At 49.6% G+C, this 20,431-nt stretch overlaps 1 protein-coding gene across 1 annotated transcript in view; it reads right to left on the reverse strand.

Moving 5' to 3' along the window:
• Nucleotides 1–2,493: 2,493 nt before the first annotated feature.
• The window catches only part of NGEF (neuronal guanine nucleotide exchange factor), a 39,026-nt gene continuing 21,088 nt past the window's right edge, over nucleotides 2,494–20,431 (reverse strand). The window contains exons 6-15 of the mRNA XM_086618139.1: nucleotides 14,579–14,739; nucleotides 14,208–14,360; nucleotides 12,074–12,203; nucleotides 11,227–11,301; nucleotides 9,205–9,294; nucleotides 7,413–7,576; nucleotides 6,303–6,458; nucleotides 3,846–3,925; nucleotides 3,303–3,407; nucleotides 2,494–2,666 (exon numbers count right to left, since the gene is read on the reverse strand). Coding sequence (XP_086474265.1) covers nucleotides 2,494–2,666; nucleotides 3,303–3,407; nucleotides 3,846–3,925; nucleotides 6,303–6,458; nucleotides 7,413–7,576; nucleotides 9,205–9,294; nucleotides 11,227–11,301; nucleotides 12,074–12,203; nucleotides 14,208–14,360; nucleotides 14,579–14,739 — 1,287 coding nt within the window. The remainder of the gene's footprint in view (nucleotides 2,667–3,302; nucleotides 3,408–3,845; nucleotides 3,926–6,302; nucleotides 6,459–7,412; nucleotides 7,577–9,204; nucleotides 9,295–11,226; nucleotides 11,302–12,073; nucleotides 12,204–14,207; nucleotides 14,361–14,578; nucleotides 14,740–20,431) is intronic.

Genomic DNA, 20,431 nt, shown 5'->3' on the forward strand with positions numbered 1-20,431 from the left:
TGAGACAACGAGAAGTTCCCCTTGGTTTGCTGAGGCAGCCCGGCGGGGGGCTGGGGGGGTCCAGCCCGTGCCCGTGGGCCCCAGGCCTGGCCCTGTACAACACTTGAGACCACAGAAAGGGAGGCGTGCAGGGCTGGGGCTGAGGAAATAACACTGGATGCCACTTGGTGCCTGAAAACGGCACACCCTGTGCCTGGGGTTCGGAGTCCTAAAAAGTCACAACAGCGCAAGAGGGGCCAGAGCGAGTCCCAGGGCTCAGCGGTGGGTGACGGGACAGTGCGTGGCTGCCCTGAGCCCTTCTGCCCTGAGAAAGGCAGTGAGCAACTGGCGTCCTGGCACTGGGGCACCTGGGTTGGCCCCTCCTCTAGTGAAACTGCTGTTTCTGATGGGTACGAGAGCGTTTCTGATGTGTACGAGAGCATTTCTGTGCGATCAGAAACATCCCAGGTGGGCATGTGGGGCTGCGAAGCTGGAAGATCTGGGATGTGGCGATTTCTCAGGTGATTTTAAGGACATCCTAGAGCTGGAGCCCCTCTGGGTTTTGCATTAGAGAATTTGTGGCTGCCGCAAGGTCTGCACCCTGTGCTGGCGGTTTGTTTGTACTCGAAGCTGACCGTGGGGTGCTGCTGGGGATGGGCCTGACTTGGGGTGTCCCCATTAAATGAGCCTGACACACCAGACTGGAGGCTGTGGTACCTTCCTGGTCTCCAGCTCTGGGCTGGGCACTGACAGGTGGCCGGCAGCCTCCAGCTGGTGTGAGCTGCTGCAGGTGACCTGGGTAAGCACAGCCCTGCTGGCTGTTGTCACACGCGAATGTGGTGGTACTGAGCTGGGCTGGAGCAGGAGAATGCCTTTGTTCTCCCTTCACTGTTGTGGCTCCCACCAGGCCAGTCCTGGGGTTGGCTGCAGCCCCCCCAGTGCAGGGCTGACTCTGGGGTGGCTGTGCCAGGGCAGCCCCAGCCCTCCCTCACCTGGGTCTGGCACACCCCACATGTAACCCAGGCCCCACGCAGCACTCCAGAGCCCCCCTCCAGTGGCTCTCCAGGGTCTTGCTTCCTCTCCACGCTGCCACCAGCGTGGCCATGCTCCTCGGCTCCATGCACGTGGCTGGTGCGTGGTCCCATCGGCAGGCGGCTGCTCTCCATCCTCTTTTCGAGCACATCTGTGGTGCCACCGGAGCGTACAGCAGCGCAGGCTACAGCGCCTGGAAGACTCTCCTTGCAGCGTTATGGAAAGATGCCAAATGATTGATTTCCCTGATGGACGCTGGCCACAGCTTGGGAACAGCCTGTGGCTATGAAGCCCTTGGCTGTGGCCACATGTGGGACTGTTCAGAGGAACAACAAGCAGCTGCCGTGGGTCTGTCCCCTGGCCGGTCTCCGTGCTGTGCTCTGGGCTTCATGCGATGCTCAGTGCCACAGCCGGCAGGAGTGACGATCCGTCTCTGCGGGTGACAGAGGATTTGCATATATACACAGAGGTGAGCCTGTACAGGGAGTTTGTGCGCGTAGCTGGGTGGTGTGGGTTACAAGCATGCAGGCAGCGATTGTGGGACAGCAACTCCTGGGGTAACGCTACTCGCCTGCTGCGTGGCAGCTCAGGTCTGCTGGTGCTCCTGTGTTACAGAGCTCCCGTGCTCTGTGCCTCGGCAGCAGGGAGTGCTGGAGACTGTGAGTGCCGTATCAGCCAGGAAGGGCCATGGTACCAGGCTTCTGCAGCGGTGCTGCAGAGGGGTGCAGGCTGAGGAAGAGGGGTGTGCCACGGAGCAGAGCCCAGATGTGCTTTGAGGCCATCAGGAGGGCAGAGACGTGGGTCAGGGCTGGTGAGGTTGGGCTGCTGGTGGAGTGGCGCTGGGTACGGAGCATTTCGGAGTCTTTGACTGGAAGTGGATCGAGGGTCTGCCTGTGGGAATGGGCCCAGCAGCTTCACAGCAAGACTAGGGAGGTGGAGCTCCTGGGGCTCGTCCCAGCCTGGTGCCAACGGGCTGTGTGACAGGTGGCAAGACAGCTCCTCTGCATCTTACAGGGGCAGAAACCGAAACAGTTTTAGGAGGGCCCCAACCTTGACGGGTAGCGGCGAGCTGTAGGTGCTCGAACTGGGTGATGGAAATCGCTTAGTTACGTTTGTGGCCATGTGCCTTTCCAAAGCGTCCTGAGCCAGCCCCAGCCAGCACGTGTGCAGGGATTGGGGGCCAGCTGGCCAGCACCCGCTGGCCTTTGGGCTAGGTCCATTCAGCTCATGCTCTTTAGGGCTTTAGAGAACACCTGGAAAGGGGTTATTTCAGCCAGTTCGAAGCACTGACCTCCAGGGAAGGAACAGAGCCGCAGGGAGCCCAGGAACTACAATCTGTTTGTTCAGGGGTGTGTGTGCCTGGTCTGGCACGCCAAGTCCTGCACCACGGCCCATGGCACCGCTGCCATATCCTGCCAGCTGGCAGCCTCTGTCTTCTGTCCCTCTCCTAAAGGCTCTCCAGACGCTCGGGGACACCAGCGGTCATTGGCGGTTTCTGCTGCCCAGTTTCCTCCGCTGACTGTCATCTGACTTGTGCACCCGGAAACACTCCTTCAAGTTCTGGGCTCGGATTTTGGGGTTCAGGATTTCCTCCCCCATAGAACTGGGGAACCAGCCCCTCTCCTGGTCGTGAAGGCGCTCCCCAAATATCCAGCCTGAGCAGAGACAGAGACAGGCATAAACAGGGAAGGAACAGCCTTTGCTCGTGCACTGGGACAGCTGTGCTGGAAAGAGCCTACAGAGCTGGCCGTGCTTTCTGGAAGCTGCTCAGAGGCCTGTGGTGGAGTGGACCCAGTTGGTAAATCTAGCCAAGAAGGCCCGCTTGCCTTAGCAGCACTGTGTTTGGACAACTGGCTCAAGGGATGCCAGCAGAAAGCAGGCACTGCTGCCACTGAGCGCGCTCCACTCACTGCCCCTGATGCCACAGGAGCAGTCCACAGCGGAGACCCAACGTGACTGAGTTCACCAGCTACGAGTGTGCCCCAGAGACCGGGACTGGGTGGCTGTGAAGCATCATCAAGGTAAGAACAGCTCTAGGCAACATATGGGGTGTCTGTGCTAGCCCTGCCATGGCCCACAGCCAGCGCTAGGGTGGCTGTGCCAGCATTGCCACAGCTCAGGGCAGCCTGGATTTGCTCAGTTTTAGGAGCAGTAGCTCTCTTGGCTGTGATGCTGCTGCTAGGGTCTCTCTGTGGCCAGAGGACTCCTCCTGTCTGCTCAACAGCCACCTGCCTAGTGTTGCCCACCCTTACACAGGGACGCCCAGCCCAGCCCCAGCCCGTCCCCCGTACCGTCATCTGTCTTGTCCAGGATGTTGAGGATGTCAGCCAGTTCTAAGGACAGCTCATCTGGCTGCTGGGCCACATACGGGTGGACACACTGGATCTGCGGGCAGTCTGCCAGGGAACAGGGCACGAGTGAGGGATGGACTGGGACGGAGCCTGCTGCAGGACAGCATGGCTCAGGTGAATGTAACACTGTGAGCTCTGCAAACGGTCCCTCTGATCTGATAAGAAACCCTGTGGAGGCCGAGGGGTGCCCCAGCCACAGGGACCAGGACAGCATCTCTGTGGGGATCACCACCACAGTGCCACGCTTGAGCATTGTGGGTGGGAGGGAGAGTGCTGGTGCAGCCCAGCCCAGGCTGGAGGGGAGCGAGGTCTCGGCCAGGCCCAGAGACAAGTGAGTGTCGATGGTGGGAAATGCAAGGGGACACCAGGGAGAGGGTTCAGCTTCAAGAGAAGCCCCAAGTCTGGAGCTCGTCTGAGATCAGGGCAGAAGGTGCCCTGGGGTCAGGGGTGAAGAGCTCCTGACTCCCATGCTGAGTCTCTTACCAACAAGCCTAGATGTAAACGAAACAAACTTGGTTCTCCGGTTTGGGGCCAGTGAAATCATCCAGCGCTTCATTTCGCTCCTGGACAGGGGAGATAAACAGAGGCCATGAGCCTGAGACAGTCGTAGGGATCCCAACCAGCCCTGGGCTCCTAATTTCTCCCCTCACAACCCTTTCCTGCCTGTGTCCCCCAGGGTCCTGGACTCACTGGTGATTCCGAGCCCCCTTCTCGCACACACCGGTTGGGATGTCACACGTGCCACACAAGCCTGGCTTGCTGCAGGGCCACCAGGCTGGCTGTCCCCACAAGAAGCAAGAGCCACCTTTGGGAAGCAGCACAGCTTCAGAGAGAGAGCAGCAGGGTGGGGGCCTGGCATCCTTTGAGCTCTGACCAGCCAAGGCAGCTCCTGGCTGGACTGGGTCAACAGGAGCAGTTTTTCCTGGAGAAACACAGTTAGAGGAACCATTTATTCCCGCAGCTGCTGTGCGGGAACATTTAAAGGGCAGAGCTGATTAATTCACTTGCAGACGAACGCTGCGGCATATCAAGGGTACCGCTCGCCTGGCAGCAGATGAGACAAGTCCCGTGTGAACATGTTGCCAGATCCAGCATGCTGTTATGCAAAACCTGGGCCTGCAGCAGGACGGTGGATTTCACAGGTGCTGGAAGAAGCCCCAGGCCTGCTGCTCCCTTGAGGCTTCCTTCAGCTCCGCTTGGAAACAGGGCAGTTCATCTTGACGGGCTCCAGCTCCTGCCTGGAGAAGGAGCTGTGCTCCTGGCCCAGAGGGAGCCAGAACTTTCTGCCTTCTCAGATGGTAGTTTCAAAGCCTGAACTTGACACACATCTAAAGCCACCAGAGTGTCTTCTGGGAGGAGAGGTGCCTAAAAGGGAGACGTGAAGGACAAGCGCTGGCAGGCTGATCTGCAGGGCTGGGAATACCTTGTGCTTCAGGGCTGAAGCACGACACCAAGGACCAGTGAAAACACCTGCAGCTGCAGGTCAAGTGCAGCCCCCCACGCCATGGAGATATGCAGGATGAGGGCCCTACATACCGAGGGGTTGGCACACAGAGATCAAACCAAGGGTCCTACCGTGCTTGTGGCCCTATCTGCAGGCTGGCCATGCCCACAGCTCCTTGCAGGGCTCTTTGGATCCTGCCCAGAGCCCCCAGCTTGTCTCAGCCCGTAAGGGGCCCACCTGTGCTCCAGTCCTGCCCCTGCGACCAGCTGTGTCCAAATGTACTGCCAGCTCCTGGCAGAGCCCACCTAGGGCACTAGCTGCAAGCTGCCACCATGCAGGTCATCATTGCTGTCTGGGTTCAGAGCTGGGAAATGCTACAGGAGCTGTGGAACAGAGGCACCAGTCTGTTTGGCACCCATTTATGTCTTCTAATTCTTCCGTTCTCCAGTTTGTGCTTGATACTGCCCTGCAGCTCTGGAACAGCAGCCTTCAGCAGTTGCTACATCGCATCTCAGTGCACAAGACCTGTTGGCAAGCCGTGTGCTGGATCACACGCTCACTGTGGCCATCCAGAAGATGGGACAGAACGCAGAAACACGGAACTGCGATTGCCTCCCCTGAGCTGAGGCAAACCCTGGCCTGGTTTACCGTTCTCCGCACAGCTCAGCCTCACAGACGTCAAACGTGCGTTTGCCCTGCATAACATGACTGGTGTCTCTATTTTCAGTACAGCAAAGCTGCAGTCACGTGTCTGGGCACAAGGCGCAGTTGCTCGCTGTGCCGGGGGCTTGTCTTCCTGATCCCGGTGCTGTGCTGTGCTGGGGGGGTCAGGGTGCAGCCCCTGGGGCAGCAGCAGGACGTGGTCCCAGCTGGGGCTGGTGTCTGTCCAGGGATATGGATGTTGCACACTGGCCTACTGACAGCAAAGTAACATCAAGCTGGGTGTGCGCATCATCTCTGGCAGCTGTTTCACTGGTGGTACACGTACACCTGTGATAGCACAGACGCTGAGCCTGGAAAGCGTGGGCCTGCTAAGGTGTAGGTCAATGAGAAAGCTGTGCCTCGAGCTCCAAAACAATCAGGTCTGTGTTAGCACAGCTGAATCATTTGCCTGGTCTGAGCTGGTTAGAGCCTGAAGTGAAAAATCAGCGAGCCAAAAAAACCTGTATCCAGGGAGACAAGGAGGCCCTGAGCAGCAGAAGGGCTGTGCGAGATCGAGATCGGCTGTGGAAGGCGCTGAGGAAGAGGCTGCTTCTCCCATCTTTGCCTACAAGCAGGAGGCACTTTGCTTCACAGGCACGGCCCTGACCTTTGCGCGTGAGCTGCTGGTGCGCGTACAGCGTACGTCCTACTTGCTTTTGCAGCAGTGGGATATCTGCCTGCCTGACCCTGGTAAGCCCGGAATGCTGGTCCCGATGCAGGCAGGGTGCTGCCCTTGCATGGGTGTAGGGAGATAGCAGTGCTGAGTGCTGGTGGGATGACTGCGTTGTACTCACTGGGATGATGCCTTCAGCATGTAGCTGGCCTCCCGGTCATCTGCATTCTCCAGCAGCCTCAAGATGAAGACGTTGGCCAAACTCTGCCCTTGGTCTTCTAACTCCTCTACCCGAAGAAGCCCCCGGGGAGCTGAATCGAACACTTGGTACTTGTCCCTACGAGAGGTTAAAGAGGAGATTGGGAAAAACTGCAGTTATCCCAGGAGAATTTGGCTTCAGCCACCCAGAACTGTAGTGGGGACACAGACCAGGAACCTCTGTGTGGCAGGAGAATAAAAGATGCCCTGCTGTGGGAAGGGATGAGTGGGTGGCTACGAAAACCCACCGCAAACAAGAGACTCTCCCCTTGCTCCGCCTTAGGCATCCCACATGGCCTAGAAGAAGTTGCTCGCTCCTCCTGAGCTCCCCATGTACAAAACGCAGATGCTGCTCCCTCAAACGGGACTGTGAGGCTTAATTCATTCCTATTTGCAAAACGCCTCTGTTTTCTGGATACACGCTGCCGCAGAAGCAAAATATTTCCAGGCGTACAGACGCTGCGGTGACATGTTTATTAGAAATGTTGGACTAGCGAGATGCTCTCTGCTGGTGAGTCTAGTTAACGCTACAAAGAGCACGCTGTTCTCTGGGACCCATCTGTGTGTGCTGCTGTGTTTCACCAGTGTCTAGTCACACAAGGACATAGTCCTGAGCATGATGACGTTCTCCATCTCCTGAGGCAGGTTACACCATGTCAAATATAATGGCGAGCCTCAGGCCTAAGCTTAGACCCCTCCCTGCTGCTCAGATTTTCTAGCCTGCTTTTTCAGAAATTTAACTGACTAAATCTGAGCTGTTCTTCAGGCCTCAATGAGTCAAAAATCACTTCTTGACAGGAAGACAGGCCTCCTGGGTCAGCCCACCAGTTGATGTAACTCATTGCCACTCTGCAGAAACCAGTGGACTTATACATGCATGCTTACCCTGCTGGGAAACCTGGCCTGCAATCTCTTTAAGTCCTGTTTGCTATAAATTTTCAGCTGGAGGGAGCTGTGCCACCCATGAAGAGTCAACCCAGGGGCAAGCAGGACTAATGAAGAACCCCGCGTACTACCTGGATTTCGCACTCACCCAGGAATTTGCCGGCAAATTACCAGCAGATCATTGAAAAGGAACAAGTAGATTTCTCTGAAGAGTTTCTTGGTGCGAAGCGTTCGTGATGTCTTTGGACCATTCATTTGCTGCAATTCCCCTTGCTTCAGCAGCCAGCGGGAGTGAGAGATGATGGGCACAGACTAGAAGTGAGGAAAAGACGGCAAAGATCAGGAGAGCAAGAAAAACCCATGGGCTTATGCTGTCAAGATGCTGAAAGCAATGAGAGATGCAAAAGGAAGGGTGGTGAGCTGTCATCACCACAACCTGAACTGCAGAGGATGGAGCAGAGCTGCACAGAGAGGGCAGTGTGGTCTGCCATCCACACCGCAGCCCAGCACAGGGTGTAACAGAGCTCAGACAGGGATACGGAAGGGGCCTGAGGATGAACAAACACTCAAGGACGGCCATGCTGGAGTGCCAAGTGCTGGATTTAAACACCAGGCTACGCCCTGCACAGCGTGATCTGTCTCTGGAGATGCCATGTCTTGTCACCTGAGCTGAACCTTTCTGGCCAGGGAGACTGACTTTCAAAACCATGTATGTAGCCTTTTGGCTACAAAAAAAACAGGTTCTCACTGGTTCAGTCTGTTCCAGCCAGGAGGAGATACTGTCCACACGGCCACAACAGCACTTCTACTAGAGTTTTACCACACATCGTGTTAAAAACAAGAACTCCAGAACAAAGCACGTCTTATATTAGAAGAACACTATGCTTCCAGTCAAATGACTGAAATATTGGAAAACATCTGCATAACAGCTACTCTTTCTGCCTTCACTCCCTCCCAGGGTTTGTCACGGTCTTTCTTTCCATCCTCTAGCACTCTTTCACCAAGGCAGACCTGCTCCAGAGATGAACCAGCTCCTGGCTGTCATTACAGCGTCAGCTTTACAAGAGATGAAGGCATCCTTGTAGCTTCCCCAATCTAATGCTGTCCTTTGGTCTATCCCTGATAGGCTGGTAAAGTGCTCTGGAAAAATCAAATTTTTGGGTGCCTAGTGTGGCTTCCCAAACAAATGGTCTCTTTTTCTTTTTTTTGGTTGTTCAGGTACATAAAAAGGTTGCTGAGAATCTTAAATAGGCTCCTTAAAGTTTGTGAAGCAGACAGGCCTGAGAAGCACTTACATAGCACTTGAGCAAAGAATTGGCGACTTTATACTCAGCACTGGAGTTTCATGGCATATATTAAATGAGATCTGGTTAGACAGTTAAAAATTGATTCAGTCATTCCCTGAGTGTAGCCAAAACAGATCATCAGCGATAATTAGAGGCTGTACAGAATGCATAAAGGGAAGGATGAATTAAAATGGTGGGACAGTCTTCACTTTGGTATTTTCTAGCTTTGAAGTGTTTTGCTTTGTAGCTTCCATCTTTCTTAATGCCATTTGTAATGTAAAACAACAGCTGAAAGCTGACCTGCATTTCGGAGAGAGGTGAGAGGGAAGAGCCAGAACCGAGTGCTGGAGCAGGAGCCACCCACTGCACACAGGCAGTTGGATGCCAGTGTGTCACAGCTGGGTACACGGCAACATGGTGGCCTCAGTGCTGCCCTGGTCTCTGTGGCGTGTGTGCATGGAGATCATGCGCACGGATGCAGTGCCCACAGCAGCAGCATCCCCTTCAAAGGCTTTGGAGGGGAACAACGTGGAGCAGGCTACTGCTGAACACTCACTAAAAGGAGTGTGACTGGGTTAGTACTGGTGCGTATGTGCACACACCCGGATGCTGTTGGTGTGCTGTTTGCAAAAGGTTACCAGCCCATACTTATACCTTGATCTTGAATTCCAGTTTCTTCTGGATGCTGATCATCTGCTCTGTTCGGCTCATCTTCCTGACACCTTCATTACATGCCTTCACCACCTGGAAAAAAAGAGAGTAGAAAGATTTGCCTCCACTAGCCTTAAGCAGGTAAGTGATGATGAACAGCCCAGAAAGGCCTGACCAGGACAGGGTAAGTGCCTTGCTGTAACAGGAACTGACCAAGCCAAGCTCTTCTACCTGCACTGTATTTGCATGAAAAAGTGAAGGAAAAATAAAATTTAAAAAAAAAAGAGAAAAACCCTCAAACACTCAGAAGATGTTATAGCTGGAAGCTGAATATCAGAGGACGTGTTAGATGGCTGCATTCAGTTACTGAATGAGACAGTATTAAGCAACACTCCTGGCTTAGCAAAGGGAACAGCTCGTTTGCCAGATCCTGACACACCACGTATCTCATTTTTCTTGTCCCCAACACTTGAGGTACATGCGCAGTATCATCTTCAAGAGGAGAATGAAGCCAAAGATCCTCATTTCAAAGATGCAAATGCGGTGGTCCTGCCAAGCAGCACCAGATGCCAAGGCTATGAAATGTCCTAGGGAAAGGGACGTTCATCACACAGAGCCTAGTTGTGTTCTGAGTACAAGCTTTTAACTGAAAAACCGCAACCAACGTGCAGGTACTACCCTATTACAAGGACCTTAACCTAGATGCCACTGCCTGTTTCATAAGAAGCAACTCTCTTGAGAACTGGCTAGGTAGAAAAATTATGTTGCAGAACAAGCTCTGCTTTGTGCTCTGTTTCTGCTACTCAAAATCCACCAGAATATCAGCAACTGAAACGATCAGCTCCTACCTATCAAACAGGATACCTCTAAAGAAAATAAGCACCAGATGGTCTCCATTGCGATGCCTGCACCTAGCTGGACATTAGGCATCTAAACTTAAACATTTTCAGGTAAGTAACCATGCAAAGGGAGTTATGAAATTGATCACGTGAGTCACTGTCAGCTGAATATAAAAAGAGCATTTTTCCATCAGCAGTGGTAGTTATCTGCATATTACAGCTTTCCTCAGGCTTTTGACCAATGGAAAAACAATTGGCTACCAGATACATCATGAGGGATTCTGCAAATACCAACTAATGCAGAACATTCTTCATTGCTAAGGTCTCTGTCTTTACCTTTATCCCTAGTGATCTGTAAAGCATACGCTTCCTAGACTAGTTCAGGGCAAATCCAAGAGCCCGTTTTGTTCTAGTATTTCAGTCAGAAGCTGCAACCGTATCCTCAGGCTCATGTTCTAGCACAATTTTCAACTTCAAATACTTATATTGAACTACAGGATTCAAGAGATGTTCCAAGCTTCTGATGGAGAAAGGTTCAAACACTCTGTCCCAGCCCACATAGCTGCCAGCTACATCCAGACCATTCAGATACGTAGCCTGGAGGTGGGATTGTCCTGTCTGACCATGTCAGGACCAGCCCAGATGGAAAACACCCCAATCAATGTCTTCCTGGCGTTTTGTACACAGCAGTAACTAGCACAACTGAACACCCCACCTACCTGCCAGCTTCAGGGAAGCTGGCTTGAGTACTTCAGTATGAAACTGTTATTCTAGATCAGAGGAAGAAGCATGCTGTGTTGGAGGAAACCTGACACAGGTGAACTCTGCTGCCTGTTGCAGCTAATTACATCTCAGTGGAATCCATCACCTTCAGGTATCTGCAAAAACAATTTGTATTTGTGAAGAACCCAAGGGAAAACACTCTCTCTGCCCTTTCCTACAGCAGAAACATACACATCTGTTGTTATCAAGGGATTCCTCATCACCGACATCTAAGTGCTGCTAGATTAGTCCATCTTTGAGAGCAAGGAAGACTTAAGGAAAAAAATTACTCTTGAAACATAGTGAAAGGATTCAAAGAGATAGCTCTAGGAGTGAATATAGTTTGTAGGTCTTTTCTGGGAGGGGAGGAAATGAGCACGATGTTTTAATCTTAATGGCCTTCAGTTAGCTCATTCAAACTTACTGTTTCCAGTTCTTTATGTGCATCCAGGGCAGTGTTTTCCCTGTCAGACTTCTCTTCCACTTTCTTCAAAATATTCTGCAGAGGAGGAAAGGCTGTGTTAACTCTGATCCCAGTCTGACAGCACAGAAAAGTCTTTGCTTGCCTCAGAGCTATTTCTGGCCATCAGCCTAATTACAGAACAGGCAACAGAGTACAGTGACTCTCACCTCTTAGTTCCTCTTTTTCATTAAAACCTGTTCCCATCTGACCTTGTATCTGAAAGAAATATGGCAGGCAGACTCCTATTTCATAAAAATAAATGAATAAATAAAAATAGCTAGAGCTGGCACTAACAGACAGTGCTATTGGTAATCCCAGTGGGTTAAGACCATTTGGGACTGAGCTGTTTCCTCATCCCCCGAAGGATGTCTTCCAGCACAGGGTATAGACAAGCTGGAAGAGCACAGGGGGAAGATAGCTGACAGTCTGGTCCAAGCCACCGTGATGCAGAGTATTACACATGAAGCATTTCCATGCTCTGCACTGTGCATCCACGTGTCAGCATCCTAACCATCAGGCAGCCGGGTTGATGGACTGTTGCTGCCCCTTCTAGCAGCTTGACAAAGTTCCTCTCAACTCTTCTGCTCAGTTAAAGCTGTCTGGCAAATTCAACACTAATTTGGGGATGGTTTCTGAGTGACTAATCTTTTTTCCATAGTTGTTGGTAATGTTTGATTCCGTGGAAAGTCTTTATCCAGCCCCAGGGTGGATCATGGCTGCATCTAAGCCTCACTTACAACTGCTGGATAGAAGAATTCCAGGAGTGATCAAGAAGATCTTTGGGAGAGATAGAAGACTAAAACTCTACCTGCACCAGCAGCTTCAGTCGAGTGATTCTTTGAAATGGCAGAATCAGGAAGGAAGAAAAGGACAAGCCTTTGCATTTGGGATCCAGCTCCAGCTGTGAAATCACCTCCCGGAAAGCTGGCTTGTCCTGGCTGAGAGGAGAGAGAGAGAAGGTGAGGGCTTTTGAGCGCTACCTGCTACCCTGACTGCAACTCTGGTATGTGGCTGGTGACCCAAAAGCAGCTTAGTCCCAGATACAGCATCTGCCTGGCCTCTCCCAGTAAAAGAAAAGAGGGAAGGAGCGGACTGAATGCTTCTAGGTGTATTTTAGTTTAAATCTATAACTATTTATAGTGTTGGGGGAGGGAAAAAATAGACTTTTAATGTACAATCCATGGTAGCATTCACATGTGTGAGCACATCTAGCTCAGCAGCATACGCTGTGTGCGTAGGTGTGTGTGAATGGGGTGTGTGTCCAAGTAGATGAGTCAGAGGCATAATTATATATTTTTACACAGTTGGAACTCTGTGACAAGGTGAAATTCACACAGTCGTAAGAACAAGACAAGCCACAAAACAGCTCAAGCTTGGCTGCTCCTGCCTGCTTAGCTGGAGGATGGAAATCATTATCTGGCCTGAGAAGGGCACGGGCCATGCCCGGGCCTTCCCTGATGGTGTTCGCAGCAGATGAGGGCATTGCTGGGCCACGGGCACAGCTGCATGGAGCAGCCTCACGAGCTCCAGCTGCCATAGTCAAAGACAGTGCCTCTTGGCAACTGTGGGGCCCTGAGGGAGACTGACACTGCTGGAGTCCTGGCTAGCAAAAACAGCATGGATGGGAAGACATTGCTAACTCTGCAAAACCTGTCTTTACCGTATGTGGCTCGTAATGATCCACATGAAGCCATTGTAAGTGTTTCTCCCTGCTGCAGCAGGTACTTGTTTGATGGTGGGACTTACCAGAGCCACAGCAGAACGGATCTGCGTGTGTCTGAGGAGCAGCCAAATTGGGGGGGAACTGTGACACACCTCAGGCTTCGAGTTCAGCCAAGTGCTGCAAAATTCTTGTGCTACCTAGGAGCCTGGGGAAGGGAGCCTGTTCTTTTCCATTTGCTTTATGTTCTCCCACAGGTGAAAAAAACGCTGCCCTCTAAATTCACATCTAGGAATATCTCTGTCTCCAACAGGTCCTTTTCAAGCTCAAGTAATCCAGCCTATTGCTGCTTTGCTTCTGAGTGTTTAGCTAATGGCTCTAGGCAAACTGTTTTTATTTTACAGCTGTATTGCTCATCTCTGACTGAAGGAAACCCTGCGGTACACTCCGAGAGAACAGTTGGCCAAGCTCAACAGAGGCCCCTTAAAGTGTTGGCTTGGGTTTTTTGCCTCAAAAGCTGGAGAGCAGAGAAAGGAAAGGATTATGGGTTGTTATACTCCCCTGAACCAGCTGCTGCTATGGAAGGAAATACAGTGCAGCATATGCAATGGGCTGTCCTGAAAGAATCCAGGACATTGTAGCTAAAGAAAAATTAATTCCCCTGCTCAAAGACAAGCTTGTAGGGCACTCTTTGTTTTGAGCTGGTGTAAGAGAACTCCTACCAGATCAAAACACTTGCTAAACTTGAAAAATACTGAAAAAAATATCTTGGATTATATCCTCAGGCCTAGGTAACATTTGTGTGTTTAACACCAGAATGTGAAGAAAATGGCTTCTTTTTTTTTTTCTCTGAAAAGAAAAATTCCTCAACTTTAGGAAGGTCGAATGCCTTGCTGAGAAGCTCAGGAAAAGCAGTGGCTGTTCTTGTCATCAGAGAGCTGTATTATATTCTTGGCTTTTCAATCTCCTGCCTCTACTTCCTGTTTAAAAATACATACATTTCACAAGCATGTATTCCTGTGTACATCATAAATATTTCCCACAGTTGGGAACTGCTGGCTCTGAATTTACTTGGTATGTTACTCGCATACCGTATCACCCCACCTTCGCTATAAAGCCTTTTAATTGTGTTTTCCCTTTATAGGTGCAGTGGAAAATCAGTGAAGTGGGAAATCCTGTTTCTGTACTATCTAGCCCTTTCCCATAAATATCAAAATTACAGCTACAAGCCGTGGCCTACACAATTTTGCAAAATAATTTAGCATCAAGGACTGGAACTCACAGAAGCTGCTTGTAAGCTCTCTCCTGGTAGGTCTGGTTGGAGACGTAGGTGATGTACACGGAGAAGTGATTAACTGTATGCTGGTAGACAATATCGCACACATCTGAGATCACAATATTCTCTTCCACCCGCTGCTCGAGGTCCAACAGGAAGCTAGACGAGAAACCCAGAGCTCATATTAATTGCGACCCGTCTGTCCTAGGTAATTCCCAGAAGCCGCCCTTGGGGCTCAAAGCAATGAGTGTGTCTGCAGGCTCTTTGAAAAGACAGCGGGTAACAGACCACCCCTAGTCAGCTCCTCCATCCCTCTACAAATGAGGCTAGCTAAAGTGATGCCACTCAGCTGGAAAAAAATCCAGCAGCTGTCTTACCGCTCACTAACCGCCATGACGTCCAGGACGTTGGAGAAGAGGATGTGCGCCTCAGACTGGTGTAAGATCTTTTTCAGACGTTCGTTCTCCATGAAGTGAGACACCAGCAGATTCAGACTCTTGTAATATGAGGCTTCGGAAGTAACCAGCTCAAACATGGCCTGGGGGAGAATCCCAAAGAAAGAAATCAGCAGGGACCTTCTACTTTTATAGAGAAGCACGTACAGCATTAATGACAACATCTGTGCTGCACAGTCATGGACCTTGCACCCACCCTCCAGGCCCAGAGTATGGTGAGAGGTAAGGCTGCGATGGTATTTGCCATGCGTTACACAGGATAGCGGCTTGAACAGGGAAGATTTCCTCCCTCAACTATCAGCCTTGGCTCCTTCTCTCTCTCTCTCCTAAGTTGTTTGACCACATTTTCTTCTATTGAATCTCTCCAGCAGATTTCTCTCCTTTTCTCATTATATATAAGCAGTCTAATTTTCTGCACGCGTACACATAAGGACACTTCATGGGCTCCTCCCTTCCCTTTTAGCATCACTCAGGCTTGAGCTGAGCCTGTCCCAGGCACTGGACTCCCCTGTGCCTGCTCGTCATGGTCCTGTGCTTTCACCTCCGTTTCCCTTGGCAGCCCCCACACACCTTCCAACCCCTCGCTGATCGTGACAGCACTGGCTTGTATCTCTGCTCGTTGTGGCTTATTGTGCTACCCAGGAGGGTCTCCTTGCACCCCCTACACTCTTGTTTTAGAAAAGCCGTGGTGTAGGGGCTGGGCTGTACAGCACCCAGCATGCTGCAGTCCCAGTGTGTGACACGCGCTCCTTGGGGCAGAGCTAATAAAAACACACAGCTGTGGTGCTCCAAGCCCCTGTGTCTTCCCTGACTCAAAGGCAATACATCTTGTTACTGTCTAAGTGAGGCTCCCTGGTCAACCCTGGCCATATGGTTTTCTGACCCAATTCACCAAGGACTAGGAGAAGACATGGTAGTCCTTAACTGTTACCATAAGCCTTAAATAATCTCCAAATTCCAGCCCTTGCTTCTCCTGTTAACAGAGAAGTCTCTGGTGCAAAGCTTGGCTTTCTCAGGTGGGGAGTGTGGTCTGGGGAAGCAGAAGGACAAACTGACAGTTTGGTTCAGAGATAAATCAGAAGTTAATGAGACGAGGGTGTAAAACCTTCTGCCCACAGCAGGTGCCGCAGGCGCAGTCCACTGTTGCCACATAGAGCTCACTTACTCTCTAGACAAGCGTTGTCTTTGTTCAGCAGTAGATCAAAAAGGTGATTATTTACACAACTGCTGAATCTGTTAGCTGATGTAAGATTAACTGAAGATTCTCGTAAGGGCTTGAACAGAGTGAAAAACTTTCAGACATCTCTTGATGAAGCTGTGTCTTGGGTTCCTTGTCCTGGGGCTGGACCATGCTCTCACTACCAAAAGAGGAACCTTTTGGTAGCTCCGTGAAAGCCTCGCTTCCTTGAACCTAAAGCTGCTTCAACTCTTGAGCCCAGGCCCCTCTGCTGCACCCTGATTAGGGTGGGAGCTGGCCTGGCAGTGCGAGTGCAAGTCCCTGAGTTCCACCAGCTCTCAGAGGGCTGCACAGGTCCAGCCAGAGTCAAGGACATCCAACAGAGCAGCAAGTACGTGCAGTAATTTTTGTGCTGCTCATATGGAAAAATATCTTCTAAATTAGCTGGGGGTTTGCCTTGTGGCTTGGTTGTTCATTTTTCAATGAACAAGTGGTTCATTGTTTTGTTTATTTTCTTTCTAAAGAAATTATTTGAAATCTCCGCTCATCAGTTTTTGGCCTTTTCCTGGAAGTATTGTTATGCATTGCAGAAGGACCTGAGGTACAGAGACCTGGGTTATATTCCTGACACTATGCTGCAGTCCAAGATCTGGGAGGATGGGCACAGCAAGGAGGGACTGTTACCCAATACAGAGCTGCTAAAATATCCATTGAAGTGACATTTCAGTTCTTTGTGAGTTTGGTAGCCTAGGAAATATTCCAAATGGCCAGTTAAATCAAACAGGTGGTGCCTTCCTGCACCAGGGAAGGAGGTTGTGCCTGCACAGCCCCCAGAAGGGACACAGAGCAAAGGGTGCAGGTAGAAATGAACGTTCTTAAGTCAGTGTAGGTGGAAAAGATGGCATTTAAGGAATAAAAGGATGTTTTCTTTTTTCAAGGCCAGATTCACAATGAGAAAAGTGGAGGAGTATCAGCTCAGCTTCTCCCAATGGCTTCACCAGGGCACCTGGTGAAGCTGAGAGAGAACCTATCTCCCTACATGACTGGCTAGGTCTTAAGTGCACCTCTTACAGCTTTAACTGTAGCTTTTTATTTGATAAATGACAGAAGACAAAACAGGTAAAGGTACAACAAAGAATAAGACATGATGTGCTGGGACAGCCTGTCGCTTCCAGATATCCTGGGGATTGATACCACTAGTCATTTTGCACTGCAGTTTTCCAGACATTCTAAGCCAGGGTATTTTTTTCTGCCAGGTCTGTGGTTGCAGGATGGCCATAAGAGCCAAGATCAAGATCTGCCACTCTACCACCGCCTTTAGACCCTCAGACAACTTGCTTAATCTAGAAGGTTGCTTCCTGATCTGTAGAAGCCCCTCTGCCCACGTTGGGAGAAACTAATTTCATCACAGCAGGGAGGCGCTAGACCTGCACAGGCATGTGCAGAGTGCAAGCCAGACCAAGAAAATAATTAAATTCATAGTGAAAATATCAATGCACAGGGTTCTGATTTAAAGGAGATGTCAGGAAAGTAAAGAACATCTGTACTGATTGGGACAAGCTTCTGGAAGCTTGTGTTAAGGCACAAGTTTCTTAACTGACTTTGGAGATGCAGCTGGTCCTCTGCAGACCTTTCCAAGGAGCCCAGACTGCTGTTCCCCTTTGGAATGGTAAGTATGAGCTGCAAACCTCCTAAATTGGGACCAAACATCCAACCACGCAGTGTAATGATGTGATCTCTGTGGAATAACTGAACTTTGCTAGCTCTAAGCAGTCACTAGAAAAAAAGAGCATGAGCTTCCACTCTGAGAATTGCAAAAAATAACTAGAAAAAAATTTGAACTGAATGTCAGTTCATGTAATGTTATCTTCCCAAGTCTACAAATGGTCTGAAACTATCTCTTGGAAACATGACCAACACTGTTCCCTCAGTCCTCTGGGTCATTAACTTCATGAATCTCATAGTCATGTAACAGCTATACTAATTGTTTTCATTGCTTATGTTTTGGCAGAGAGGCTGAGGAAGGAAAAGAGAAGTGAAGCCTAAGGAAGAAACATAGAAGATAATGGAGAAAAACGAAGAGTCACCTAAGATAAGAGTAAGTAATCCTACAGGCTAAATTCCTCTTGAGACAATATGATGTTTTATTGCATAGATTGGAAATATCTGTTCCCAATGGCTCTGCTCTTCATGTAAACTACCAGGTAAGAAGGAGGAATTCTGCTCTAGTCTAGGAGGGATGTTGCTCTGAGCTGATGCCATGGCATTGGCTGTGACCAGCTCTCAGACCTGGTTGCCTTCACAGCGCCAGCCTGACATCCACCTGCTAAAAGTGCAAAGTCTCTCTTTTGCTTGAGCAAAGAAAATTCTCAGAGCAGCAGTCCTCTGATCTAAATTCATATCATAACACATGGTGTAGATTAGTGTGTCTCTGCCCCTTTTCCTCATACCAACGTGACCCAAATCCAAACCATCCCTGGCAAAAACTTTATCAAAGCTCACACGGGTTCAGCTCAAAGACTGAGAATACTTTGCTAAACTATTTTTATCAGTAGATTGTTTTTGGCGAGTTCCTCTCAGCTTGGAATCTCCTAAAACATAGAAGATGATCACAGTGTAGGAAAATCAATACAGTTAGAAAGCAGAAAAGGACAAAACAAACTATACAGTAAATAAAACAAGGACAAACTGAAAAGTAGAGAACTGAACTAGGAAAGAAGAATAAACTGGAGCCACTCCACAAAGAGGCCATACCAATATCTAATTTAAGGTTTATGCTGAAAGAAGTTTCACTGATTAAACCTTGTTTCTTCTAATCTCTGGATCACTACCTCTTCAGAGCCAAGCACCTTGGTGACAGAATTTGTTTTAACCCAAATCACATGTAATACAGGGAGCGTGTTTTCTCTCTAGTCACTTGTTCCTCCTGCTACATACACGTTGCCTGTCATTTCCTCCATGTCAACTCCACGTCAGAACCCAAACATGCCTTGTTCTTCTTGCATCAGTACGTTTTCTATACAGTTGAAAGAAAGCCCTTGGTGATTGATGTTTTTCTGTGTTTGATGCTCAACAGGTGTTCTGATAATTAAAAATACTCTATCAATAACTTAGTCACTTCTGATAGTTATTCCAGTAGCACGTAATTTTCATATTTCCTTGACCTCTGTGATCTGTAACATGCCTTTTGCTGCTTCTTTTGTTCTTCCTTTTTCTGCATTTTCACCCACATTTTTTGTGACACTTCCAGTTGATGCTTTATATCTTGCTACTCTCACATTCGCTTCAGATGAAAAAGGCTGCTGTGGCAGAGGCCATTGCTGTCTGAATTCTGTTTGAGTTCCTGGGGCTAATGGGCCCTGCTGCAACATTTTTGTGCTGAAATTTCTGGAGGGTGGATGTGGTTTTGGGTTTGTTTGTTGGCTGGGTTTTTTTTTCACCTTCCTGAAACTCCATTTTCTGGCTCATTTGTTTCAATGGGGGCAATGACAAATTGCCTTCCATGACAATTTTCAAGCATCCATTGCTCTTCCAGTTAAGTTTCTTGGTTTGTTGACTGAAAAACACCTGTGTCTTGTTTTTTATCTTGTATTGATAACCTGCTTAGTCATTTTCCATCATCGCCAATAACAACGGCCAGATTCCTCCTTTTTTCTTGTCTCTTTCATTTTGCAGATTACTGCAGATGAGCAACTTTTTCTCTGCCTGTTTAAGCCCTGCTCCATCACAGCTACGGTGGTGTTCCCTTCCTCAGCTGTGAACAGGGATGTTTGCTTCAACTTTCTTTCCATTCGGCTACTGGTATTCCTCCCTGTGGTGTAAATAATACTCTTGTTCCACCTTTCCTGGCTGAAGAGCTGCAAGCTCTTCTAGTCCCTGTGTTTACTGCAGCTTTGAAGATAAAATGGGTCAGAAAGTTACGATTTTGTCAAGACAATTACTCCAGAATTTCTGCTGACCTGTTACTTCAGGTAAATTCCTCCAATCCTCCTTCATGAAGCTTGAACACTTTTTTTACATTCACTTAATCAAGCCCTCATGTACAGCTCACACTCCCAAGTCACATCCAACATAAGTGAGTACCGTTCCAGCACTGCAGGAGGGAGCAGTGCTTGCTCATAGCAAGGCTGAATTCAACATCATCTCTTTAATTGCCTCAGTGATTTCACAGACTCATAGAATAGTTTGGGTTGGAAGGGACCTCAAAGATCGTCTAGTTCCAAACCCCCTGCCATGGGCAGGGACACCCTCCACTACACCAGGTTACCCAAAGCCTCATCCAACCTGGCCTTGAACACCTCCAGGGATGGGGCATCTACAACTTCTCTGGGCAACCTGTTACAGTGCTTCAACACCCTCAGAGAGAAAAATTTCTTCCTTATATCTAATCTAAATCTGCCCTCTTTCAGTTTAAAGCCATTGCCCCTTGTCCTATCACTACACGCCCTTGTAAAAAGTCCCTCTCCAGCTTTCTTGTAGGCCCCTTTAAGTACTGGAAGGCTGCAACAAGATCACCCTGGAGCCTTCTCCAGGCTGAACAGCCCCAACTCTCTCAGCCTGTCTTCATAAGAGAGGTGTTCTAGCCTTTGGATCATCTT

The sequence above is a fragment of the Tauraco erythrolophus genome, chromosome 11, assembly GCF_009769465.1.
Source record: "Tauraco erythrolophus isolate bTauEry1 chromosome 11, bTauEry1.pri, whole genome shotgun sequence".
Taxonomy (NCBI): domain Eukaryota; kingdom Metazoa; phylum Chordata; class Aves; order Musophagiformes; family Musophagidae; genus Tauraco; species Tauraco erythrolophus.